The sequence below is a fragment of the Sarcophilus harrisii genome, chromosome 6 (assembly GCF_902635505.1).
Source record: "Sarcophilus harrisii chromosome 6, mSarHar1.11, whole genome shotgun sequence".
In the NCBI taxonomy this organism is placed as follows: Eukaryota; Metazoa; Chordata; class Mammalia; order Dasyuromorphia; family Dasyuridae; genus Sarcophilus; species Sarcophilus harrisii.
The window spans coordinates 220,010,266-220,035,552 of NC_045431.1; the positions used below are offsets into that span (position 1 = coordinate 220,010,266).

General features: G+C 34.7%; 1 protein-coding gene across 4 annotated transcripts in view; it reads left to right on the forward strand.

The window, feature by feature from the left end:
- The window catches only part of CAPRIN1 (cell cycle associated protein 1), a 41,862-nt gene extending 17,053 nt beyond the window's left edge, over nucleotides 1-24,809 (forward strand). For 2 of the 4 annotated variants that reach the window (XM_031942438.1, XM_031942439.1), the window contains 13 exons: nucleotides 1,353-1,490; nucleotides 4,278-4,330; nucleotides 4,407-4,493; nucleotides 7,173-7,328; nucleotides 7,759-7,867; nucleotides 10,240-10,307; nucleotides 11,254-11,364; nucleotides 11,574-11,723; nucleotides 11,880-12,030; nucleotides 15,647-15,841; nucleotides 17,200-17,300; nucleotides 17,891-17,954; nucleotides 24,122-24,809. In XM_031942438.1, coding sequence (XP_031798298.1) covers nucleotides 1,353-1,490; nucleotides 4,278-4,330; nucleotides 4,407-4,493; nucleotides 7,173-7,328; nucleotides 7,759-7,867; nucleotides 10,240-10,307; nucleotides 11,254-11,364; nucleotides 11,574-11,723; nucleotides 11,880-12,030; nucleotides 15,647-15,841; nucleotides 17,200-17,300; nucleotides 17,891-17,954; nucleotides 24,122-24,186 — 1,448 coding nt within the window. In that variant the 3' untranslated portion in view covers nucleotides 24,187-24,809. The remainder of the gene's footprint in view (nucleotides 1-1,352; nucleotides 1,491-4,277; nucleotides 4,331-4,406; nucleotides 4,494-7,172; nucleotides 7,329-7,758; nucleotides 7,868-10,239; nucleotides 10,308-11,253; nucleotides 11,365-11,573; nucleotides 11,724-11,879; nucleotides 12,031-15,646; nucleotides 15,842-17,199; nucleotides 17,301-17,890; nucleotides 17,955-24,121) is intronic. The other 2 variants (XM_031942440.1, XM_031942442.1) reach the window with 2 other exon arrangements.
- The last annotated feature ends 478 nt before the right edge of the window (nucleotides 24,810-25,287 follow it).

Consider the following 25,287-nt stretch of genomic DNA (forward strand, 5'->3'; position numbering starts at 1 on the left):
TCTGTGTTGTACAAGAAAAATCAAAGAAGACCGTGACCCGAGTCAGTCTTAGGAGATTGCTGAATCACCCTGAGCCATGTGGTATAAAACATTAGGTTTATTAGCTGTGCAATAATTTACATTTTAAAAACATCCTAACTGATGTCTACACTAGAACACTGCTTAAAAACTCTGCTGATTACTTTTGGCTTTGTGAATTCCTTTATTTATTACTTAACTCCCAAAATAAGGTCTTTTGTATCCTGGTTTTTCAGACTCTTACATGACAACGTTTCAGAAGTATTCTTGGACTTGAATTACTGGCTCGTGTATTATGAAATTGATAGCTTAACAGTAAATTTTTAGATTCTGTTTGAAAGAATTAAATTTGATTCTCCTTGTTTTGATGTCTGAAATGATGTGGAAAGATCTAGAAGTAAATTGGTTTGAAAGTTTCAACTCAAGATTGTACCTGGTACATTTTGTATGGTGTTTGGCATTTTCTTGTTAAATATGTAGTATTTTAATAAAGGATAAGTTGTCCTTTTTACATGAAAACTGGTCAAAGGGAATCTTTGTCTCCATAATATGCTGGAGTAACATCCTAGAAGGTAGGATTGAGAATTAGAAGAACTACAATTTGTGTTCTGCTTCTGACATTCAGTAGTTGTAGCACATCAGGCAAGTCACTTCACACATTTACCTAAGTGTTCTCATCTATAAAATGTACTATTACTAATATTTGTAAACTCTTCTAATGGGCTTATGTTAAAAGGCACAGAGAACTTTGTTACGTAACATAACTTAGAGCTTTTAAAACAGGATTGTGATAAGCTTTGTAACATCTGACAATTGTGTTTCAAGAGAACTATAGCTAGAACTATGGTGTAGCTTTAAACTATTTATGGTAAGGAGTGGACATACTGGACCATTTTACTAATGGTAGCATGATAAAGATGTCCACCTTAGCATTTCATTTGCCATTCATTTTTCACAAACAATTGAATTGTGCTCAGAGAAGGGACAATTAAATTTGATCTAAAGGAAGAAGCAAAAAAGGGGAAAAAATAGCAGAATTTGATCTAACCAGATCCAGATCTGAGTAGGCTATTGCCTTTAGCTTGTTAGCTTTGTAACCTTGGACAAGGTTACAGTTGAGCCCATTTATCTTTAAAATTGGTGATGCCTGTTATCTCCTTCACCTGGCTACTGTGACTATTAAATAAAAATGTATCTAAAATGTTTTGTAAACTTGAAAGAATCAGGTAGATGTTCACTCTTAATATCAAGATAGTCTTTAGCAGAATGTCAGAATGACTTTTTGAAATAAAAGGATTTTATTGGGATTCATTTTTGCTCCATGTTTCTCTTAGACAAAGTCCTAAAGGAGCTGGTTGAACGCATTTTTCAGACCAGTTACTTTGATAGCACTCACAACCACCAAAATGGCTTGTGTGAGGAAGAAGAGACAGCTGCTCTTCCAACAGGGGAAGACCAAGCAGCAGAAGCTGGTAAGTACATAGGAATTATTTTATTTTCATTATAGTTGAGAAGGTTGTTTCAATTAATGGTTGTTAATATTGGTTGTTTAGATGAGATTCCCTTTATTTGTTTTTAAAGGCCCTTTTAAGTACTAGAATAATATAAATTTACTACTTTTTAAGTTAGATAAAAGTTACTAAGGGATTACTGTGTGGTAGGCCCTCCTGAGTTCTAGAATACAAATAGAAGCAAGTAATAAGACAAAATCCCTGCTCTCAAGGAGTTTCCTTTCTAATAGAGAAAGACAGCACCTGTGTAGAAATGCAAGTGTGGGGGGTGAGGTGGGAGGGGTGTGTGGAATTTATTATCAATCAGAATGGAACCTCAAGGCAGAAATTTCTCAGCTGTTAGCCAAGGAGGGGATTGTTTTGGTTATATTAATAATTCCTTTTTTTATTCCCTTTCTTTTCCTTTGTCTTAGTATTCCAAGCTCCAGAAATTTATTGTTTTTATTCTTTTCCTCTTTAATTTAACCCTTCCCTTTTCTAGTTTAGGTGAAAAAAGAAGTATTTAAACTAATTTGCCATTTCCATCCTTGTCACTGATATAAATTCCCCTTTCCAAGAAATGTTTTTATTCCACCTACTTTCTAATTTCTTGCTCCTTTTAGAATTCTCTGGACATCATTCCCCAGAATATTGATTTTTGATGAAGAACAGGTTCAATAAGAAGCAACCCATAATCCTACTTTGGGAGTCTAACCATTTATTTTTTTTCTCTAGATCTAAGCTTGGTCATTCTAATTGTTTTGATTTTATTTTTTGGGAGAACTCTTCTATGTGTATGTAATCATTATGCATATTTTCTTGGTTGTACTTATTTCACCAGTGATTGCTTATAAAAGTTTTCCTCTGTCCCACACTTCTTTATATTTGAAATTTTTGGGGGCACATTATTCCTTTATTAATGAATCACAATTTGTTTAATCATTCCCAGTTCTTGAGCTTTTTTTCTTTCAAGTTTTTTGCCATTCCCAAAAAGCGCTGGTATGTGTATTTTAGTTCATATGGGACCCATATGTCTTTGACCTTCTTGGAATATATACGTAGAAGTTGAATTTCTAGGTCAGTGGGTATAAAATATACTTGTAACTTTTTAAAAGCATAATTCCAGATTGCTTCTCAGATTTGGACCAGTTAAAGCAACAGAATTGTTATTTAGTATTCCTAAGCTATCTTGAGGAATATATGGTGCTAGGATAAGGTAAAGACCTTACTACAATGCTAGCATAATTATAATATTGAAAATAGTAATTATAATCTGTATGGCATTGGTCCAAACCAGTGATGTTTTGGTGGTAGTATTTAAAATAATAGCTACTCAAGAATTTGAAGTGAATTCAAAAGGCAATCTAATTGAAATCATATCCATTTTATTCTTTAAAAAAAAAAAAAAAAAAGCTATTTTTCCAGTGAATTCTGCCCATATCTTCTCCCTCCATTAAAAAAAGAAAAACTCTTGTAACAACAATGTGTTGTTGACATAAATTCTCACTTTGAACGTGTCCTAAAGTATATGTCTTATTCTACAATCTCAGTCCATCCCTCCTCAGTAGCAGAGTATCCCATGGTCCAGGCTGGTTCTTTGGAATTGTGGTTGGATGTTTTATATTTCAACTCTTGTGCTTGAATAGAAATTTTCTCATTTTTAGATTGTTAAAATTAATGGGAAGCTTTTACTTATTGCAAGTCAAAATTTGTCCTTCATCAGCTTCTACCCATCGTTCTTGGTCTGCTCTTGGCCAGACAGAATGAGGTCTTAATTATTTGTCTTTGGCAGAACTTTTGAGTGTTTGAACACACCTACTATGTTGTTTCCCCACTCCATCTTATCTTCTCCTGCTAAAAGATACCTTTGTTTTACTTCCTCTTTCTCCTTTTCTTTGAATTGCTTGATGGTCATCTTCTTGAATATGCTTAATATTTATGTCTTTTGTGGGGTGTTGTGCCAAGGTTGAGGTCTGTTGAGAACATAATGTGATGGGAGTATTTGTTGTCTTCCTCCTTCTGTGCCTACGTTCACTTTGGGGGTAGGGGGCTACCAGATCATTCTGTCTCATTAAGGTTTCCATTTACTCAAACAGTGATCTGGCCCCTTCTTTTCTCAACTTTTCAATATTTTCTGTTTATGAAATTAGTTTTTGAGTGTTGTAAATGTGGAACAGTGGTATCGGTTATAATAATTATGAAATTAGGAAACATAATGGTGGATGAAAGGTAGGATGTGGTACAAGGAGGATTGGCTTGGAAGGTAGGAGATGCAGATTGATTTCTTTTGCTTCTGCTAGTTACCTTGAGCTGTTAGAGCTAGGGCAAGTACTTTTCCCTTCTCTGGATCTTCATTTTTTTTCCTCCCAAACAATGGTCAGTTTTGAATTTATAATCTTGTTTTCATGATATTAATTGCCCCATTACTGTTGGGTCAATTGGAAAATTGTATAACACAGTGGGATGAGCCATATGCTCTTGTTTAAAGATAATCATTTTCTGCACCACAATTTACCAGATTTTTAGTTCTAACTTAATTGAATTGATGATAGAAATTTTATAAGATAATAACTTGAAGATCAGGTAAGTATAATTCCTCTTTAAAGAATATAATAAATGAAAAATTGAATTTAAAAGAACCTTAATTTTGGGAAATATGCCTAAACTCTTTGATCTTCTAGTTCTTTTTTTGTACCTGAATTTATGTGTGGAGTTTTTAACTTGAAGTAAAATATATTCTTAAATGTTTTTGTTGTTGTTTTCTTCTAGAAGTTGAGCCAGCAGAAGAATATGCTGAACAAAATGAAGTTGAGTCAACAGAGGTATAGTTTTTATTTGAATGTTGTTTGTGATGGTTCTTATTTTAAAAAATGCTCAACATGCCTTTTTTTTCCCCAGTATGTAAATAGACAGTTTATGGCAGAGACTCAGTTCAGCAACAGTGAAAAGGAACAGGTAGATGAATGGACAGTTGAAACAGTTGAGGTAAGAAAATGTCTGTGTTGGAAATTGATTTGTAAGTTTAATGGCTGTTTAATCCTCATTGATGGATATTTAATTTTGCCCAGTTACTCTGAATTATCCTAAAATCTGGGCTTGTAAAAAGAAAAGGAAGGGGCAATCAGATGTTTCAGGCAAGATGTGAATTTGATCTTATGGGGAAGATGAGTATTTCTTAACTTTTAGAATTATTTTCACAATATTGTAGAGGACTGACAACAAAGTAATTGACACAATTAAGATTCCATTTTAATAAATACCATTAAGAAGAGAGGTGTAGGGGATGAAATGTTTTCCATGTATCTGTGGGTCATCCATGGTAGCAGTTTAAAAAAATCTTTTGTTTTCAGCAAATGCTTCTTTCTAGTCATTCCTTGTGTGCCGACTGTTTCTACCAAGTTGCAGTTATCCTCTATTTTCCCTTCAATATTTGCATCTAAAACACCCTCAGGAAGACCCTCTACAACTTGTAAATTTATCTGTTAAAACTATGCATACCAAAAATGCCAAAAAAGAAAAAAAAAAAGGGGGCATGGGGATATTTTGCTCTCTTGGCTCAAAGCATTTTTAAAATTTGTTAATTTAAAAGTAGAGGTGATGGGCCAGCTTTCTTTGATCTCCACATCATTCAGATTGGGAAAATAGGATTTCTGCTAAAATACTTAATGGGATTTATTATAGTGGATTCTTTGTACTATGAATCAAGTTATTTTATTTTTGAATGATTGTCATGTTTGGTTGTCCCCCCTCTTACCCCAACCTCCTACCCCAGTGTATTGTAAGAGTAGGTTAGTAAAGATGGAAGCTAGATAGCAGGAAGTTAAAGAAGAAATAATGGGAAATGGTAGGTATGAAACATGACATTGACAGGAAACAGAAAAGCTTGATTCTGTGGTAACATTTTAGGCCCCTGAAATGATTCCGGTAACAGTTACTTAACAGTTACTTAAGCTCTTAAAGGCTTAGCTGACCATGATCTCAGTCTTCATAAGGGCCCTCTTAGACAAAGAGATAAAGCTCTTCTTGTCACAGAACTTTCTTCCTTGTGTCTATGATCTGAGTCAGAATCATTTCTTTCCAAGTGGACAGAATGAGACCCATCCATGCTAGGGCCTGTGACATGACATGGATACTTAGTGGAATGTGCAGGTTCTCCGATTGCCAATGTGGATAATGTGTCTCTTTTGGTCACACATTTTTCTGACTTTCCTCTGGGTTTTTGACTTGACTATCTTTCTGCATAATATTTGGCTGGATCTATCACATAGAGGGAATGGAAGCTTTTTGAAGACAAGGGACAGCTTTGTTTTCTAAGTCTTTGTGTCTGTGGTAAACTGCAGAGAGCTCAGGATTGGGAGGGGATTGATAAATGCTTGTTGATTGAGAAAGCAAAGTATGGCAATGAAGAAACCAATATTTTTGGAGTTATGTTGACATCTGAAACTCCAAAGAACTTGTTAGAGAAATCTTAACATCTTTCTCATTTTTCATGTTTTCATAAAGATGGCACTTTCCCTTGTTAGGAGAGTAAGGAACCATAATGTAAAAGATGATAATTTAAGGCATCCACATATAATGGTCTAGATTCTGTCCTTTTGTCCATCATGATGACTAATTGTTGCTTAAGGAAAGACCAGATAAGTGGTAATAATCAAGGTCATTCAAATAAGCACAGATAATGAAGCAAGAAAGTTATCTACCTAGATAGAGTAAAATAAAGCTGAATAATGATTATGTACTTTTTTTGATATTCTATATATCCTGCCATGTTACACTTGGAATATAGTAGTAATTCCTGCATTTTTTAGGTGAAATTGTTATAATTGTGTTAACAGATATGTAAGTTAGATAGCCCTCTGCTATTAAATTGCAAAATGAATTTTGTGCTTTTAGGAGGGAGGAGGACCTGATGTCCTTCAGGAGCATAGGAAAAAAAGGGTGAGACAAATCTGTTTTCAGAGTAAGATACATGGTTGAATGATGAATCCAGCCTTAGTATGTTTTTTGAACAGATGTTGGCTGTACGATGAACTGGGCCCAGTATTCAATAGAAACATAGGCTAAGTCAACTTTGAGAAATTGTATAGTACTTTTCATGATCTTAAGCTTCAAATAAAAGTGAAACAAAGATCCATCTTTTTAATGATAACTGTAATTCTTCTGATGCTTTTTTGGTCCTGAGTCCTAGAATTCCATACTCTACTAAAAACTGTGTAGTTTGAAAGGTCACCCAAACACAATGGATGTCCACAGGCATAAAGAGACATTAGCATGTTAACAGTGGAGTGTTGTACAAAGGGGGAACGTAAGAGAGATCGACCAGAAAGAGCTAGAAGGGTCATATTGGGAAATGAAGGCATAACTAATGGATGCTCCTCATTTTCCTTGGTTTCTGCATTACATCAGGGGATAGAGAGGAAGGCTTCCATGTCACTGAACTCCTAGTGCTGTATTAATGGAAGGATGTAGAAGGCAGCTTCATCAGGGTCATCTCTGATGCCAACATCAGATCTTCTGGAGATCTGGGAAACATTAAAATAACATTTAGTATCCACATTAAAGCGTAGTGATTTATAACACTAAATTGTTACTTAACTTCTGGCTGCTTTATACTTCCCTGTGTAATGATTTTATTACTCCTGCCCTCCTCCCTTTTCCCCTAAGGTGGTAAACTCACTTCAGCAGCAGCCACCGGCCGCATCCCCCTCTGTGCCAGAGGCCCACTCCCTGGCTCCTGTGGCTCAGGCCGATCCTCTGGTGAGAAGGCAGAGAGTACAGGACCTCATGGCACAAATGCAGGGGCCGTACAATTTCATACAGGTGGGTGAACAGACAAAAACTTCTTTTGAATTAGGATAATTATATTTTGTTATTGAATTATGGTTTTATATTCTGGAAACTCCTTCTAATTCCCTTCTTATTTCTCAACATCTCTACCTCTCATTAATCAAAACATCATGGTTTCCGCTTTCTGTATGCAGAGTACAATGGGAACATGGTTTCTCTCATTCTGGATGTGATTCTTGGGTCCAGAGCTATGATTTTATCAGTCAGGAATAGTAATGGAACTGCATTGGGTTATGCAGGCCTATCCTTCAGTCTTCTAGTGTCTGGGAGTTGTGTTAGGCCTTGAGCCTGGGTGTAGTCAGACTCTAAAGACCCCCCAGGCTCCAGTCCCTCAGTTGTGAGGCCCTGAGGCCTCCAGAGGTCACCACTGTTGCTCTCTCATTTGGGTTTTTTCTTGGTGCAGGATTCCATGCTGGACTTTGAAAGTCAGGCACTTGATCCTGCGATTGTATCTGCACAGCCTATGAATCCGTCCCAGAACATGGACATGCCTCAGCTTGTCTGTCCTCCAGGTGAGTGACAGCAACCTGCTTTGGGAATCTCTTCTTCATGTTAAATGTATGAGGGGGAGGAACAGAGAGACAGAGGCAGACCTTACACTCCTAGATGGAGTGATCTTCTCACAGCCTCACTTGTCTCAAGTGGAAAATTTAGATTGATGATGACACTGGGGTTGCTATTAGAACCAAAGATAAGATAATATTTGTAAATTCTTTGGAAAATTACATTGTTATTGAAATGTTACCTATTAATATCTTTATTATTATTATTAATTGCTCCAGAAACCTTAGAGGCTATGAATTATGGAAGGCTCATAGTCAGTGTGTCACAATTGATAATTGAACTATTCATGGCTTCCTGATATCAAGCCTAGCACCTCCATTTTTATGAGATTTTTTTAGAATTTTGAGGGAAGTAGGAGGTGCTGGGGCAATGACGGGAAATCAAAGCTCATATTAAAATAAAGAAAACTTTCTTCTAAAGTGGTGGTTCTCAAATTTGTTGATCTTGGAACCCCTTTGCACTCTTTAATTATTGAGGACAAAATTAGTTTTGTATTCTTTCTATAGATACCTAATGTGTATTAGAAATAAAATCTCCTGCATTTTATTGTGATATAAATTTGATATCATGGATACCCTGAAAGGGTCTGGTGTCTCCCCTTCTCCCCATACAAAATACATATTGGAACTTTTCCTCTAAACATAATAAACAATCTGGTGAAATTTGAACATGAAATAATGTGAAGAAGAAAGCAAGAACCAACCCGTTAGTGCCAAATATCCTGCAGCAATATGGGCATTATCTGCTGAATGAAATTAATTCTTCCTTAGGCTTCATTTGGATGCCTTGATGTCTTTAGAATTATACGGGGGGAGGGGAGTATTAGAAAGAAGTGAAGAAAAGATTGAATATAAAATACGTTTGTAGGAATTGTGATAAATTGTAGATAATGTGATTTTGTATACTTCTATTATATTCATTTAATAAATGGTTTAGTGCTACAAGCTTACACCTTGATTAAAAAAAAAAAACAACACACACACACACCAGACACCTTAGGTAATTAGAAACTCTAAAAGAAGTAGAAACCCTTTTCGAATCAGCATTTTGTAGTTCTTTTGTCCATCTACTCCAGCTTTAGAAGATGTAGGATTGAATCTGTTAGAAAGTATCCCAAGCAGATTTTTCACTATTAGAGTTCTATTTGAAAAATACTGTGACTTTTCTCATTAAATTTGATAAAATAACTACCATGAATGGTGATTCATCCTGAGAGTCTTGTTTCTGAGCTACTCATAGGACTATAAATGTATGGCCCAGGAGAGAATTTCTAGATGATCTCTCCTAGCTCTCTCATCATTTCTTTTTTTGGTGAGGCAATTGGGGTTAAGTGACTTGCTCAGGGTCACAAGCTAGGGAATCTTAAGTGTTTGAATCTTGGGTTTGAACTCGGGATCTCCTGAGTTCAGGGCCAGGGCTCTCTATCCACTATAGAGTCTAGCTGTCCCTTCACTTATCTTTCAAATGAAGCAGGCCCACAGCTGTGGAGAGATAGAAGCCAAAGTCATAATGGGAGGATCAAATGAAACAGCCAGAATCTGAATTGTGGCCCTCTGACCTAAGCCCACAGCATCTTCTTACCTTCAGAGCTTGAGAGAGCACTCCACAAAAGTGTATTTAATATGCATTGTCAGAAGTTTTTTGCTTCTGTTGGAATGGAGAGCTTTTGGATTGATTAGCTGTTAATTATCTGTATACAGTTTACTTAGTTGTTGAACTTAGTATTTTTATATATACATATGCATTTGGAACAAAATTAATTTCATAAATTTCTGCTGATGATAAAGAAATTGTGAGGGAAATGGCTGTAGTCTTTAGTTTAAGTTTTAGGCAGAAGGGCTACTTAGGTGCATCCTGCTCTCCCTCTTATCACCATCAGTAACAAAAATCACAAGATGCTAAACCTAAACTTTTTCCAATTCTTAAAAAATGTATATGATTTTTAGCAATAATATCCCCCCAAATCTCCAATTTTTGGGTGCTTAGCCAAAGAAACATATTTTTTGGTATTGTCTGTTGGCAGTATCTCTAAGTTTGACTTTTAGCGTCAATCTTTGCAATATTTCAGCATAATAAATTACATGTTTTATGCATATGTTTATATAAATTTGATTACTAAAATTTAGTCTTCTCCAATTAAGATCATTTGAAATTTTTTTCAAGGGATCATTTTTGATCTCAGTCATGCTTTTTTTCTAATATACTACTACCATAATAGTTATAAAAGGGACTAGTTTTGTATAGAATAATTGAAATGTAGCTATTTGGAATTATTTGGAAATGACATCATATCAACTATCAGTTTTTTGTCAAATTGCAGTTCACACTGAATCTAGACTTGCTCAGCCTAATCCAGTTCCTGTACAGCCAGAAGCTACGCAGGTGAGGGTAATTGTCTATTTTGATTTTTTTTCCCTCCATACACATACATTTCATGTGATCCTAGAGTCATACATTTAGAGTTGTAGGGTCCTTAGAAAGCTTTGCAGGAGATTTGGCCTCTCACAGAGATGAACTGGTGGAGAGTCATAGTCATTTTTTCACCTGAGTGATTAAGAATACCTGTACTTTGATTAGCATTTGCTTTTTAGGCTTAGAAACTCTTAATGTTTTATTTTAAATCAATGTTAATTTATATTTTTAGATAACTTTTATCCCTGTGTCACCTGTGCCTTTTATGGCTTCTTAATGAGTGTAGTTGAGGGATAGAAGAAAAAGATATTCAAAGAAAGTTTTACCAAATGAATTTCACAAGGTCAATTTCTTAATTTTAAGCTTTGTATAGCAGAGACATTATATTAACTTTAAAGAATTGTTGTGACTGTGAAAAAATTAAAACAAATGAGTTAATCCAACCCAAGAATTTCTTTACATACATATACTCTGTATGTATATATATGTGTGTGTGTGTATATACATACACACATGTACACTTTATACATATGCCCTTAAAACCTTTATCTTGAAGTTAATTGTAACATTACTGCTTATCGTAAAGTGTTAACTCTCATCAGTTCTTTTTGAATGAATAGAGAACTTATTAGGCGCTTGCTTTTGTATACTACCCTTGGGATACAAACAAAGCTTTTGAAGAGCACTCTAATGAGGGGGGCCACCCCCCTGGAAGGCTTCAGCTGTTAGGCAAAAGGGTAGGTCCCTCGATAGTCCTCAGACCTCTTTAGTAGTTTTGTGCTCATTTGCCAAAAGAGATTTTTCTGCTCTTTGATAAGGAAAAGGGCTCTTTAAGTTCTTCCATTGTAGAGCACTGAGCACTGATTTTTTCCCCCTATTTCATAAGTGACCTTGAATGAAATTAATGATTTACTCTCCTTAGGTACCTTTGGTTTCTTCAACTAGCGAGGGATACACTACATCCCAGCCTATGTACCAGCCTTCTCACGCTGGAGACCAGCGACCTCAGAAGGAATCAATTGACCAGATTCAGGTAGTCTTGCTGTTTACAGAATGAATACATAGAACATAAATACATAGAAATCATTATGCAGAAGATGACACTGTTTAAGGTAGAAAAGCACTTTAGAGCAAATGAGTAGTTTTGTTCTAGATTAATCTTACTGTATAAAAGGTATAAGTAAAAAAACAATTCATTATCATGCAGGAGTGCACTGACACATTTTGTGCAAATTTTTTTAGGCTGCAATATCACTGACTGCAGACCAGGCCCCGGCATCCTCACCCCTTCCTGCTGCCTCTCAGCCCCAGGTATTCCCAACTGGATCAAGCAAACCTTTACATAGCAGCGGCATCAATGTCAATGCAGCTCCATTCCAGTCCATGCAAACGGTAGGCAAGAGACCATATTCTAGATACGCTTTTATGAGTTTTATATAGTATATTTTGTTTCTAAAACTTTTATATTTGATTTAAAAATCAGATTTGGAATTTGGGAAATTGGCTGCCAAATGATATATTAATGATTTTTTTCCCCTTATCTTACAGGTATTCAATATGAATGCCCCTGTTCCTCCTGTTAATGAGCCAGAAACTTTAAAGCAACAAAATCAGTACCAGGCTAGTTACAACCAGAGCTTTTCCAATCAGCCTCACCAAGTAGAACAAACAGAACTTCAACAAGAGCAGCTTCAGGCCGGTAAGCAAAATCATGTTTCAATTAAATTCTTTCCTAGGTAGTTTTTGGGTGATACCAAGATTGTTTACAGAAAGAAAGTACTGCTAATACATTAAAAATGGTTTTAGGATTAAGCATTGCACTAACTGTAGAAATCAATTGTCTTTTGCTTATGATACATTGAATAGCTCTTTTATATCTGAAAATTTTGCAAAAAGGTAGGAAATCTGTAGCATTTACTTATTTAATATAATATGCTAGAAAGGCTATATTTATTGAAATTCATGGGAAACATACTGATGTATCTGTCATATAAGTTGATTTAGAGCTAAATCAGTTTACTTTTGCCATAATAAAGCATTAATCCAAATTTTTTATGGAGAAAAGGTTTGGGTTAGAGATGATAAATGGATTGTAAATGGTAAGTCCTACAACAGTCTAAATAATTCTCTAATTCCAGTCACTCTAATCCAGATAGAAGTTGGAGTCTGTTCAGTTAGAGCCTATGAACGTTCATGTGGTAATAATCAGATGCTTTAAAGAAACTGAAAACTTTCTGTGAGACTTATCTTTCAAAATATAACTATGTCCAACAACAGAATTTTAAGGATCATTTCAAGCACTCCATGATTTTCACAATTCAGTTCCATTCCCATGGATTCAAAAATCTTTTCTTAGTTAGGCAGGCACTAATCTACTTTGGTGGGATCTTTACATAAAACGTGTTGTCCAAACAGGCTGAGTATTTTGGATACAAAATTTTGTAGGTGGTATAAAATAATGGAAAATGGTCATATCAGTTAATTTGGTCATAACTAGCAAGTCTTTTTATGGTGATCTATTTCCAGACAATACCTGCTGGCCATGATTAATCTATCAGTATGGTATTGTACTCACCTCCCATGGTGTAATGGAAAGAGCACAAGGCAAGGAGATTGTTACTAATTAACTATTCCTGTCCCCAGGCCATTCAGTTTAGCTCTTGTGTTCATTTGAATCCCTAGTGTGTAAAATATGAGAATTAGTCAAGGGATCATCTCTGAAGTCTTTTCTTACTCTGAATCCTGGGTCTTTGGTTTTATTATTTGTGGAATTTCTGCACTGATCATTTTCATCTTAATATGCATTTAGATGACTGTTAGTCATATTAAATAAAAAGGCCTGATACAGTCATGAATGTAACTGTTGATGTTTATTTGCACTGGTAACTTCAGAGTTCAGGGTTAAAATGACTGAGCCAAAATTAAAATGGTGTAGTAGCTTATTGGTAATGGTATCTGAGGTCCAAGATTTATTTTTTTAAAGATTCCTTATCTTTTCGTTACTCTCTCTGAGAGTATTTATAACAGTAAGACTTATTTGACCAAAAGCAATAAAATTCTATGCTTGAAGGTACAATTACAGTCAAGTTGTATCCTTTACATCGATATGTGTGTGGGGTTTTGTTGTTATTTTAATAATCCAAGACTGGCGATTACTTTTTTTAACTGGTTGATCAGAGGCCAACAGAATGGTGATTTTGAGATATAGTTATGTAGAAAGGTCATGTGGGATTTACTGGTAGTTGTTATACCATATTGAAGTTTATCAAAAAAAGGTAATCAAGGTGGGAAATTTCTGGAATGAAGCAGCAATAAGATGTTGATTCATTCTCATGCAATTTGTGACCTATTAAGAAGCCCAAAGTGATGGTATCTTTAAAAAATAAAAAAAAAAATTTAAAAGCCATTGAAAAATGAATCTCTGCCTGTGGCTTTTTTTTTTTTTTCTTTCCCTGAGGCAATTGGGGTTAGGTGATTTTACCTAGGGTCACACAGCTAGGAAGTGTTAAGTGTCAGAGCAAATTTGAACTCAGGTTCTCCTGACTTTAGGGGTGGTGTTCTATCCACTGCACCATCTAGCTGCCCCTGTGGCATTCATTTTATCATTGTAGAATAGATCATTAGTATATCATAGGGTTGGAAATCACTTGTGGGCAATCAGGAATGTTTCTAGGCAGGCTAAATAATTATAGAGACTTCCTGGCAACTTTGGGCTTATTTATTGAATAGATTGTATGATTGATAGGAATAATAAGCTTCCAGTAAATTAAGCCCTCACTTGCCACTCTTCTCCCCAACATCCTCCAATGTGCATTTGAAATAGAAGTCTGCTCTTTCTATCCACTTTTCAATCATCACGTTTAAAATCATTAGCAGAATTTGTTTCAACACCAGTTTAAAGACCCAAGCCTAGTTTCCTTAAGGTAAAAAGTAAGGATAAGGGGAGGAAAGATGACTAGTATAATGGATATAAGGTAGGCCCTTGGGCACTGAAAATAAGAGGTATAGGAATTGACTTGTGGGTATTTCAAGTACCTAAAGGATTTTGGATAATGTGAGTTTACCTGATATGTATCTCCAAATGCTTCTTATCTTTGCAGATTTATCTTGTGCATAATAAATAACCTTTACTATTCCATAAGACACTGTGTATGCAAAATATTAAGATCAGCATAAAAGTAAATCCTTGCCCTTAGAAACAAGTATAAAAAGATACCAGGTTTTACTGATGGGTAATGCTAGGATATGAGGCATGTTACTGGACTTGTTTTTGCAATCTAAAATCTTTATGGTATCAGAGTTTTATAGCCATTTCTACCTAATCTTTGAAATGGTGAATTAGTATTGCACTGTATATTCTGTTTACAAAAGTTGAGTTAATTTTACATGCCGAGTTCTCCTTACTACTTTATTATATCTGTTCTACTAGGTATGAAAAATCATTTTGCTTTGTTATTTTATGTCAGTAGTCTAGAACTGGGCTTTTTGGGGTCCCAAGGACTCCTCTATTTTCTCTAGGTAGATTTTGAAGTTGGATTTGGGAGGAGGTGTCAAATTTTTATCTCAATTTCACTAATTATTTAATGTATTTTAAAAACACTTATTTTGAAAAGGATCATAGGTACTGACAAGACTGCCCCAAGAGGGATCTATGGCAAAAAAAAAAAAATCTGAACTTTCACTCTAGAATAAGAATGGTAATGATAAGTTATTTGCATTTGTGCCTTAATAGACTTACTCTAATATTAGTTTGAACATATCTAATTCATTATGGCATACTTTGAAAGATATTATCAAATTATACCAAGCACAATGTTGAAACCATATCAAGAACATTTCCAAGAACTTGGGGTGGTTTAGCTTAGACTTAAATATTTAAAATCATTAGAGATTAGATTTATTTCTGTTACTGCAGAAAGACAGACCTAGTCAGTGAATAGAAATCATTTGGAATTTGTCTTTGAAACTTTTTCGTTAGAACACGTCAAAATACAATGTGATTATAACTTTGCAGTGGTAGTGTGGACTCATCCTAATGGAAGTGTTAAAATGTGGGGTAGATGATTTTTAGTTTAAGAAAACCATACCATGAATTCCTGCTGTATGTTAGTGCACATTACCAGACTCTTTTTTTCAGTTCTTAATATCATATAGTAAAAATCTTAGATAATTATGTGCAAAATATTTTATAGAATGTAGCATTCCAAATAAATGCAGCATCTTATATTTAATCATACCCTTATATAATTAATTATGTGTATATTTATAAATGGATATACAAATGAGCTTGTGTGTGTTTGTGTGTTGTATTTCAGTGGTTGGTACCTACCATGGTTCCCAGGACCAGTCTCACCAGGTGGCAGGTAACCACCAGCAACCTCCACAACAGAACACTGGATTTCCACGAAGTAGTCAGCCCTATTACAATAGCCGAGGAGTGTCACGTGGAGGATCTCGTGGCACTAGAGGCTTAATGAATGGATATAGGGGCCCTGCCAATGGATTTAGAGGTAAAGAAGAGTTCCAATGAACTTCTCTTAAATTTTTGCATTGGATTTTTATACTATTTGAAGATTTTTTTTTTTAAACTTTTTACCCTCAGGTATAAGTTGTGTTTACAAGAGATTTTATTGGTTTTAGAAAGTATTTTATTTAGTCAAATAACGAGGATTTTAAAAAGCTCCTGCTTTCAACACTATGGTAGTCACCAGGGTACAGAGACCAAAGAAAAGAGTCACTCCCTTCTCTTAAAGTGCTCGAGCTCTCTTTATGCATCGGTTTGATTTTGTCATTTATTTTCTTTTTTAAAAATTTTTATTAGCTTTTTATTTTCAAAACACAAGCAAAGATAATTTTTAAGATTCACTATTGCAAAACCTGGTGTTCCAAATTTTTCTCTCCCACTCCCCTATACTGCAAATAGTCCATTATAGGGTAACTGTTGTCATTTATTTTCAGTGATTCTTTATTAACTAAGAAATAAAAGTTAAGTTCCTGACACAGCATCATCAATTTTTCACTTGACTGTTGCAGTAAGAAAGGATTTGGAATGTCAAAGAATCATATATTTATCACTGGTCTCCTTGCCCCCAGTCTTTCCCTTATCTATTCTCTGATTCATAGATGCCAAAGTGATAAAGCATGTGCCTGGCATGTTGCTTCCTGATAACTAGAATAAATTCTATTATTGGTATTTAAAGCCTTTCACAGTCTGCTTTATCCTATATTTCCTAGTCTCCTTAGACATGATATTCATGTATTTCCTGGCTGAAATGCGTTCCTCTTCACTTCTGCCTTTTAGAATTCATATTTCCTTGAGACCTTAGCTTGGGCTCCACTTCTTCTATAAGACCTTGCTTTGTTCCTCCCCACTAAAATTACTTTGTGTGTGTGTGTGTCTGTCTGTGTGTATGTGTGTGTGTATATATATATAATCTTCTTTGGTAGAATGTAAACTTTTTGAGGGCAAGGATTGTTTGATGTTTGTCTGTTTTCTCTCTATTGCCTATCCTAGTATCTGATACATAGACTTTGTATGATTTTTTGACATTCCAAATCCTTTCAAATTTTGGTGGTACATTAATAACCCATACCATTTTATCTCAGAATTTTCCCCTCTCAAGTTTATGAATGAATGATCGCTTTTTGAAAGATATATTTCAAAACAACAGTGAAATTACTGACATGCAAAAATATTAGGAAATTGAAAATAACACTTTTCTGGTAAAGAGATGGAGGGGGGTGGAAGATGACTGTTTCATCATCAATCATTACCTTACCCTGTCTCCATTTCTCATTTTCTAATAAATCTTTGGACAAATATTCAAACTCTCTTTTGAATGTTAATATTTCTCTTTATCTTTTTTAGGAGGCTATGATGGCTACCGCCCTTCATTTTCTAACACTCCAAATAGTGGCTACACGCAATCTCAGTTCAGTGCTCCACGAGACTACTCCAATTACCAGCGGGTGAGGAAAACTTAAATTAATTATAATAATGATAGGATAGATACATATAGATGAAAATCATGCTAAATAGCTTCTGTTGTGTAATTTATAGAGACAAATTTAATTTTTTTTAAATGCAAAGAAAACAATTGCAGGCGCCCAGTTTATTTTGACACACAGTATTTTTGTATAACATAATACCACCAGTTGTTGAATTAGTTATAGAGAACCAATTTTTGAATCTTTTTAGTATTTAGTCTCTTCAGTGAATTTCTAAAAGATCTTAAGACTAAAGTAGAAAGTAGACTTAAAAATGTGTTTTGAATAAAATTTCTTTCTCTTAGTAACTTCTTTTGTAAAAACAAGAAACATTTTCAGCTGTGTGTTTTTTTTTTTTTTTTTAATGGACAGGCTTTAAAGGGGTTGAGGGGGAGATGAATCTTGAAAACAGTAAGGAAACTTTTTTTTTTTTTAAGGTGGTTTTTAGGAAAGGGACTTTATTTCTGTGTTTGATTTTTGCCTTACATTTTGAGTGTTATATCAGTAGAAATTGGCTTATTTTCATGTTTTGGATTTGATGGGGGGGGGTTTGTTTTGTTTTTGATATTTAGGATGGATATCAACAAAACTTCAAGAGAGGTTCTGGGCAGAGTGGACCACGGGGAGCCCCAAGAGGTAATGTTAGAATATTCGAAGAGTAGACATGTAGTAGTTTTCTGCTAGACTATGTTGTCTGTTCCTTACCTGCAGTTAAATTTGTTTTCCAAATAAAATCCATCCTCACTGATGATAGGATTATGTTATTTATTACTTTGAGTTAAAAGTGATTTTCAAGATTAAAACCCACCTGGTTATTTGGAAGATAAGAAAACTGATTACCATAGGGTCAGTATCACAGATTTCAGTCCCATAGTTGCAACAGAATAAATTGTTTGGCTATAATAGAATGGGGTGCTATTAAGTAAAAAGCTAGAGTGTATGTTCATTTATCAAATCAAGGATTATATAATATGTAAAGTGTTTTCACATAAATGTTTTCATTTGGTTTGTTTCTTTTTTAAAAATATAGTGAGTAGGGAAATAGAAATATTGTTCTAATTTTAATGATGAATAAAATGAGGTTTTTGAATAGCATAGATCAATTTGGTTTCTAGTAGGCATATAACATTTTATAAAAAGATTGGCGAAAGGATCTCTTTAAAGAATGAACTACAGAAGTGTAGTATAATAAGTGGATTTGCTTTGTTTTTAATTAAAAAAAAAGATTTTTACATTGCATACCTTTTAATAGCTGTAGGGTGACTTTTAAAGTTGGAGTAGTGGGTGAATGGAACATATGCTACCTGGGGAAATAAGTGAATTCTCCCTTTAAATATCTTTAAGCAAAAGGATGGTTTAATGCAAATGCTGTAAAAAGATTTTTGTGCTACATGAGCTCTAGATAGCTTATAACTCAAGATTTTCTGACAAGCTACACATATAGGATATTGGTCAAGAGCTCCCAAGATAGTGGGATCCTAAAGATAGGTTGAAGAAACTTGTATTGTTTGATCTAGAGGAAAGACTGCAAGGGTAATCTTGGACAAGGGACTATCTTTTTTTGGTATAAACAACTTAGCACAATGTAGTGTAACATATAGTAATCACTTAATAAATGTTTTTTGATTGATTATTTCCAACTATTTGGAAAGAAATCTCTTATTCATAATAAAGTGATTGAACATGGCCTACTTGGGTGAGAACTAGGACATCATCTTCAATCTGGGTTGGTGAGTATATATTACTCTGGTCTTCATTCCCTGCTTGACGACATATCCTGCAGGAACAAAAATGTTGAAAAGTGAGGACTGTAAAACTTGAATAATCCAGAAGAGTGTTCCTTTTCCGGGGAACAAGTGGTAAATTCTTATGTACATAAAGTATTCAGACTTAGTTTAGATGACCACATATCAGAGGGTTTTGTTTTTCTCCGTTGGTGAGCTGGCCTTCATTTTGGAAATTCTGTGATAAGGATCCAAATCTTGAACATTCACTTTTCCCTCCAATCAGTTTTTTACTAATGATGCATTTTCAGTAGAACCTGGTGAAAAATAATTTTTTTTTTGATTCTTGAAAGTGTGTGTGAGGAATTTTTAATATTATAAGAGCTTTTTAATATACATAATGTCACTTATCTACACAGTCACTTAATCATTTTTTGTGTGTGACTTTTTTTTTTAAATGTTGCTATTCTTGATCTTAGAACCCCTGTGAGATGCCTTCTTTACTAAAGAAGGCATGTTGCCAACTCTTTAGATCTTTAGATAATATGGTGAGTTCTTTTTACTGAAACCAAGCTGTTGCCAAAAATTCCTTTATACTTTGTTGGTTTGGAACTTAGAAATATATTTTCTCATGGAAACCATCTTTTTACCTATGGCTAGGTTTTCCTAAAATAGCCTTAAAACTGTAATACTACTAAAGCTTGAAGCATATGGAATCAAAAATAATGAAGTAGTAATATTACCATATTTTAATAAAGATGGAGGGGAGAATCAAATGTGTCCCTACTCTAGTGCCTCTTCTATTAAGTCTTCTCTTCTCTCTCCCCAAATGATCTTTCTTAAGACTTCCTGAGGTCATGGACTATGTATTATTCTTATGTAGTTCCTAATCTCTAATCTCTATAATGCTTGATTTGATAAATTTAACATATAATCTAGCTTTTTATTTCTAATGGCACCCATTCCATTATAGCCAAACAATTGATTCCTTAACAACTCTAATCTACAGTGTTTCTGTGCATTGTAGGATCTTTTATCATTTTGAAACTGTTAGGGTATATGGAGGCCCATGTTCTTCAAGCTTCCCTTTTCCTTTGTCAATCAGAAGCAAACAGTTGAGGAGATTCTTTTTAAATTACCCCAGTCCCACTTGACCTTTGTACCATGCTTGCCATTTTGGTGCTTCAGTTGTTCTCTGTTTTGGCTGTTCCCCAGTTTTTCCAGTCAGTAATATTGAAGACACTTCTGTCTTTTTTAAATCAAGTTTTAGTATATTGTTCAAACATTCATTTTTCTAAAGGTGAATGATTTTAAGAATGGATTTTTTAAAAAATGTGAAATGCTGTTTTTTCCTGTGGGGTCATGGTTCTTGGGTTCTCTTCATTTATCTCTTCCACTTTAATTCATAAAGAAAGCCTGAAGCATCAGGGACTCAATAAATACACTTAAATCAGGAGTGGAATGACCAGAGAATTGTCAAAGACTCTAAGCCTGGAAGAGATCTCAAAGGCCAGACCGGCCAAGTACCTTAGAATAGCAACATCCCTCTTCTATCTTCTCTTAACCATTAACTCAAGACTTGGCAATTTTGGATATGTGTAATTGTTAGGAAGTTTTTCCTCATTGACCCAGAATCCACCTTTTTGAATCTTTTTTCCTTTGAGGCCACATTGAATACATCTTTTCCATATTATCACCCTTGTAGACCTTAACTGCCATCCTATTTCCCCTTTTCCAGCTGAACTGCTTCAATCTTGAGTATAGTTAGTCCTAACTTTTTAAGGATAGATTCTCACGTAAAACATGCCACTTTATTTTATTTTCTCAGTTACATGGTGAAATTTTTTTTTTTGTTTATACGTGTACATTCTCTTTCTCTCTCTCTTTTTTTAAAAACATATTTCTTTGTGAATCATGTTGGGAGAGAAAAAACAGAATAAAAAGGAAAAACCATGAGTGGAGGGGGAAAAAAAATGAACGTAGCTTAATGTGTTGATTTACATTCAGTCTTTATATTTCTTTCTTTGGAGGAAGATGGCATTTTCCATCTGGAGTTTTTGGGATTGCCTTGGATTATTGAACTGCTGAGAAAAACCAAGTCTATCATAGTTGATCATTATACAATCTTGCTGTTGCTGTTTTCCCGATTCTCTTTGTTCTGCTCAGCATCAGTTCATATAATTCTTTACAGGCCTTTCTAAAATCAGCCTGTTGGTTGTTTTTTATAGAACAATAATGTTACATTACTTTTATATGCCATAACTTATTCAGCCATTCCTCAGATGATGGACATCGACTCATTTTCCAATTCTTTGCCATCACAAAGAGAGCTTCTGGAAACATTTTTGCACATATAGGTCCTTTCCCCTCTTTTATGATTTTCTTGGAATACAGACCCAGTAGTGACATTGCTGATCAAAGTTTGATAATTATTTGTGCATAGTTCCAAATTGCTCTCCAGAATGGTTGGATCATTTCACAACACCCTAACAGTGCAGTAGTATCCCAGGTTTCCCACATCCCTTTTGACAATTATCTTTTCCTGTCATTTTAGTCAGTCTGAGAGGTGTGAGTTGGTACTTCAGAATTGTTTTAATTTGCATTTTTCTAATTGTGATTTAGAGCATTTTTATATGATTTTATATAACTTTAATTTTTTCATCTGAAAGTTGTCTGTTTATGTCCTTTGACCATTTAAAAGGGGATATCACTTGTATTCTTATAATTTTGACTCAGTTCTTTATAAATTTTAGAAATGAGACCTTTATCATAAATACTGCCTGTAAGATTTTTTTCTCAGCTTTGTTCTTCCCTTTTAATCTTGTTTTTGTTGGTTTCGCTTTTGCAAATGCTTTGTAATTTAATGTAAAAAAGTTGTTCATTTTGCATTTTATAATATTCTCTAGTTCTTCTTTAGCCATAAATTCCTCCCTTCTCCAAAGATCTGATAGATATACTATCCCTTGCTTTTACTATAATTTTGCTTATAGTATCTCCTTAAATTGTATACTTATTTTGGTATGGAGTATAAGATGTAGATCTCTGCTGAGTTTCTGACATACTATTTTCCAGTTTGCCTAGTAATTTTTGTCCAATAGCTCTTATCCCAGAAGATGAAGTTTTGGGATTTATCATACATTAGATTAATACAGTCATTGATTATTGGGTCATATATATCTAATCTATTTCATTGGTCCACAGTCTTAGGCTATAAGACCATTTCTTATAGTCAGTACCAAATGGTTTTAATGGTTGTTGCTTTTTAATAGAGTTTTAGGTCTGGTACTACTAGACCACTATGCTTTGCCAGGTCTTTTTATTTTCTTTTTTCTTAATTCCTTTCATATTTTTGACCTTTTGTTCTTCCAAATTAATTTTTTGGCTCTGTAAGATGGCACTTGTAGAAAAATTTGGGTAAAATTTTCTTTGTTATATTAGCTCAGTCTACCTATGAACAATTGATATTTTTCCAATTGCTTACATCTGACTTTATTTGTGGGAAAATGGTTTCTTAATTGTATTCATGTAAGTCCTGGATTTGTCTTGGCAGGTAGATACCAAATATTTTATTTTGTCTATAATTATTTTAAGTGGAATTTCTCTATCTCTTGCTGCTGGGCTTTGTTAGTAACATAGAGATGCTTCATGATTGTTTTTCTAAGTATACCACCATATCTACAGAGAGTGATAGTTTTATCTCCTTATTGCCTCCTCTTAATTCTTTTAATTTCTTTGTCCTCTCTTATTGCTAAAGCTAACATTTCTAGTACAATACTGGATTTTACTGGTTACAGTGGGTATCTCTGCTTCACCCCGTTCTTATTGGGAATGTGTCTAGCTTCTTCCCATTACAATGTAAGCTTGCTCGTGGTTTTAGATAGAAGCTGCTTACCATTTTAAGGAAAAGTCCATTTATTCCTATGCTCGCTCTTTAGTGTTTTTAAATAGGAATGGCTGCTGTATTTTGTCAAAAAGCTTTTTCTGCATTTATTGAGTTTATTATATGATTAATTTTTTTTTCCCCTTAAAGCTTTTTATTTTCAGGTACACAGATAATTTTTCAGCATTGACCCTTGCAAAATCTTGTGTTTCCCTCTTTTTTCCCTCCTTTCCCCCATTCCTTTCCCTATATGGCAAGTAATCCAATATATGTTACACATCTTAAAATATATGTTAAATTCAATATATGTATACATATTTATACAATTATCTTGCTGCCCAAGAAAATCAGATCAGAGAGAAAAAACTGAGAAAGAAAACAAAATGCAAGCAAACAACAAAAAGAGTGACAATGTTATGTTGTGAGCCACACTGTTCCTACAGTCCTCCTTTTGGGTATTAGATGGAATTGGTAAAATGTCACCAGGGAGAGTTGGAGCAGGATTGGTCTAGAGAATTCCAGAATGAGTGAAAGTAAGAGTTTGGAAAAGGGAAAGAAGGTAATCATACTCCAGTTTGACTGAGATGTGCCAGGCATGTACAGAAGAATGGGATAGTCATTGGAGAAAATATTCAGTTGTGTTCTAAAATACTTTTTGGAAAGAAGAGCTGAGTTGAGAATTACTTGGGCTACCCATGCCACATGGATGAGTGTGCCACAGAATATTTATTACTTGCAAATGGATTATTTTCTTTTTCTCTGCTTTGGGGTGTTTAATAACTAGGAGCTAGGTAGCTAAATAATTTAAAGGGAACTTTAAATATTCCTGGTGTTGGTTGTAGTAGCAGGTAACCTAAATTTTGCAGTCTTGTTGTAAAGTAAACATAATCTTACTTTAAATAAGTGGTGTTTTTTTCTTAAGAGGGAATATCTTCTCCTTTTGGTGTTTATATTTTGAAAGAATTTGCTTCTTTTAATTTTTTGGTGGAGCATAATCAGTAATGGATCAGTGGGGCTGCTTTAAGTAATAAACATGGATAGGGCAATCTCTAAAAGAGGAATCCTCATTACATGGAGAAGGGCTTCCTAGCTCTAGGCCTGGCAGTTCATGGCTTTGTCCTTGCAATTTTGTCTTGAAGAAGAAATTGAAGTACAAATGTGTGAGAGAGATCTAAATCCCTATTTTGTTTTGCTTACAGGTCGCGGTGGGCCCCCAAGACCCAACCGAGGGATGCCGCCAATGAACACTCAGCAAGTGAATTAAACCGGTTCACAGGATTACGTTTAAACGCCAAAAACACACTGGCCAGTGTCCCATAACATGTTACCAGAAGAGTTATTATCTATTTGTTCTCCCTTTCAGGAAACTCATTGGTAAAGGGACTGTTTTCACCCCATAAAGACAGGACTAGAGTTGTCAGCTTTATGTTACCTGGATATGGAAGGAAACGATCTTTACTCTGCATGTTCTGTCCTAAGCGTCATCTTGAGCCTTGCACATGATACTCAGATTCCTCACCCTTGCTTAGGAGCAAAGCAAAACACACACACTTTCGGGGTGATCAGATCTCCAAGGTTATTTGATTGAAGTGGCTTGGAAAAAAACAAAAGCAAGATTGACTCATTTTTGACATTGGATAAAATCAGCAAATCAGCCCTAGAGTTGTTTTGATGGTAATTGACAAAAACTAAAATATTTCCCATGAAAGGAAGATGGAAAGAGTGGAGTGTGGTTTGGCAGAGCGACTGCATTTCACAGCTTTTTCTGGTTTAAATTGGAGCAATGAACGATTAGATGCATACTAAAAGATGCATGGGTCCCTAATTCCACAAATAAGGCTGACTACCAGCTTTGATTACAGCACTATTCATCACCAGGCCAAACTACTGTGGTTAAAAAATATATACATATAAATTGCTTTGTAACAGCTGATATTGTACAAGACAAAGCCAAAATGCAAAATTGGGCTTTGATTGGCACTTTAAAAAAAAATCCGCAACAAATATGGGATGTAATCTGGATGGCCGCTTCTGTATTTAATGTGAAGTATTTAGATACCTTTTGGAACACATTTAACAGTTTCTTTGATAGCAATGACTTTTGTAAGGATTGGTACTATATATTTATCATTCCTTATGACATGCACATTGTCTGTCACTAATACTTGACCTTGCTGTATTGTCATCTAAATAATTGGTACAGGTACTGATGGAAATCTCTAATGGATAATCATAACACTTTTGGTCACATGTCTCTTTCTGCAGCCTGGAGGTTTTTAAAAGAAAAAGATATCAAATGCCTGCCGCTGCCGCCCTTTTAATTGCTATCTTTTGAAAAGCACCAGTATGTGTTTGGATTGATTTC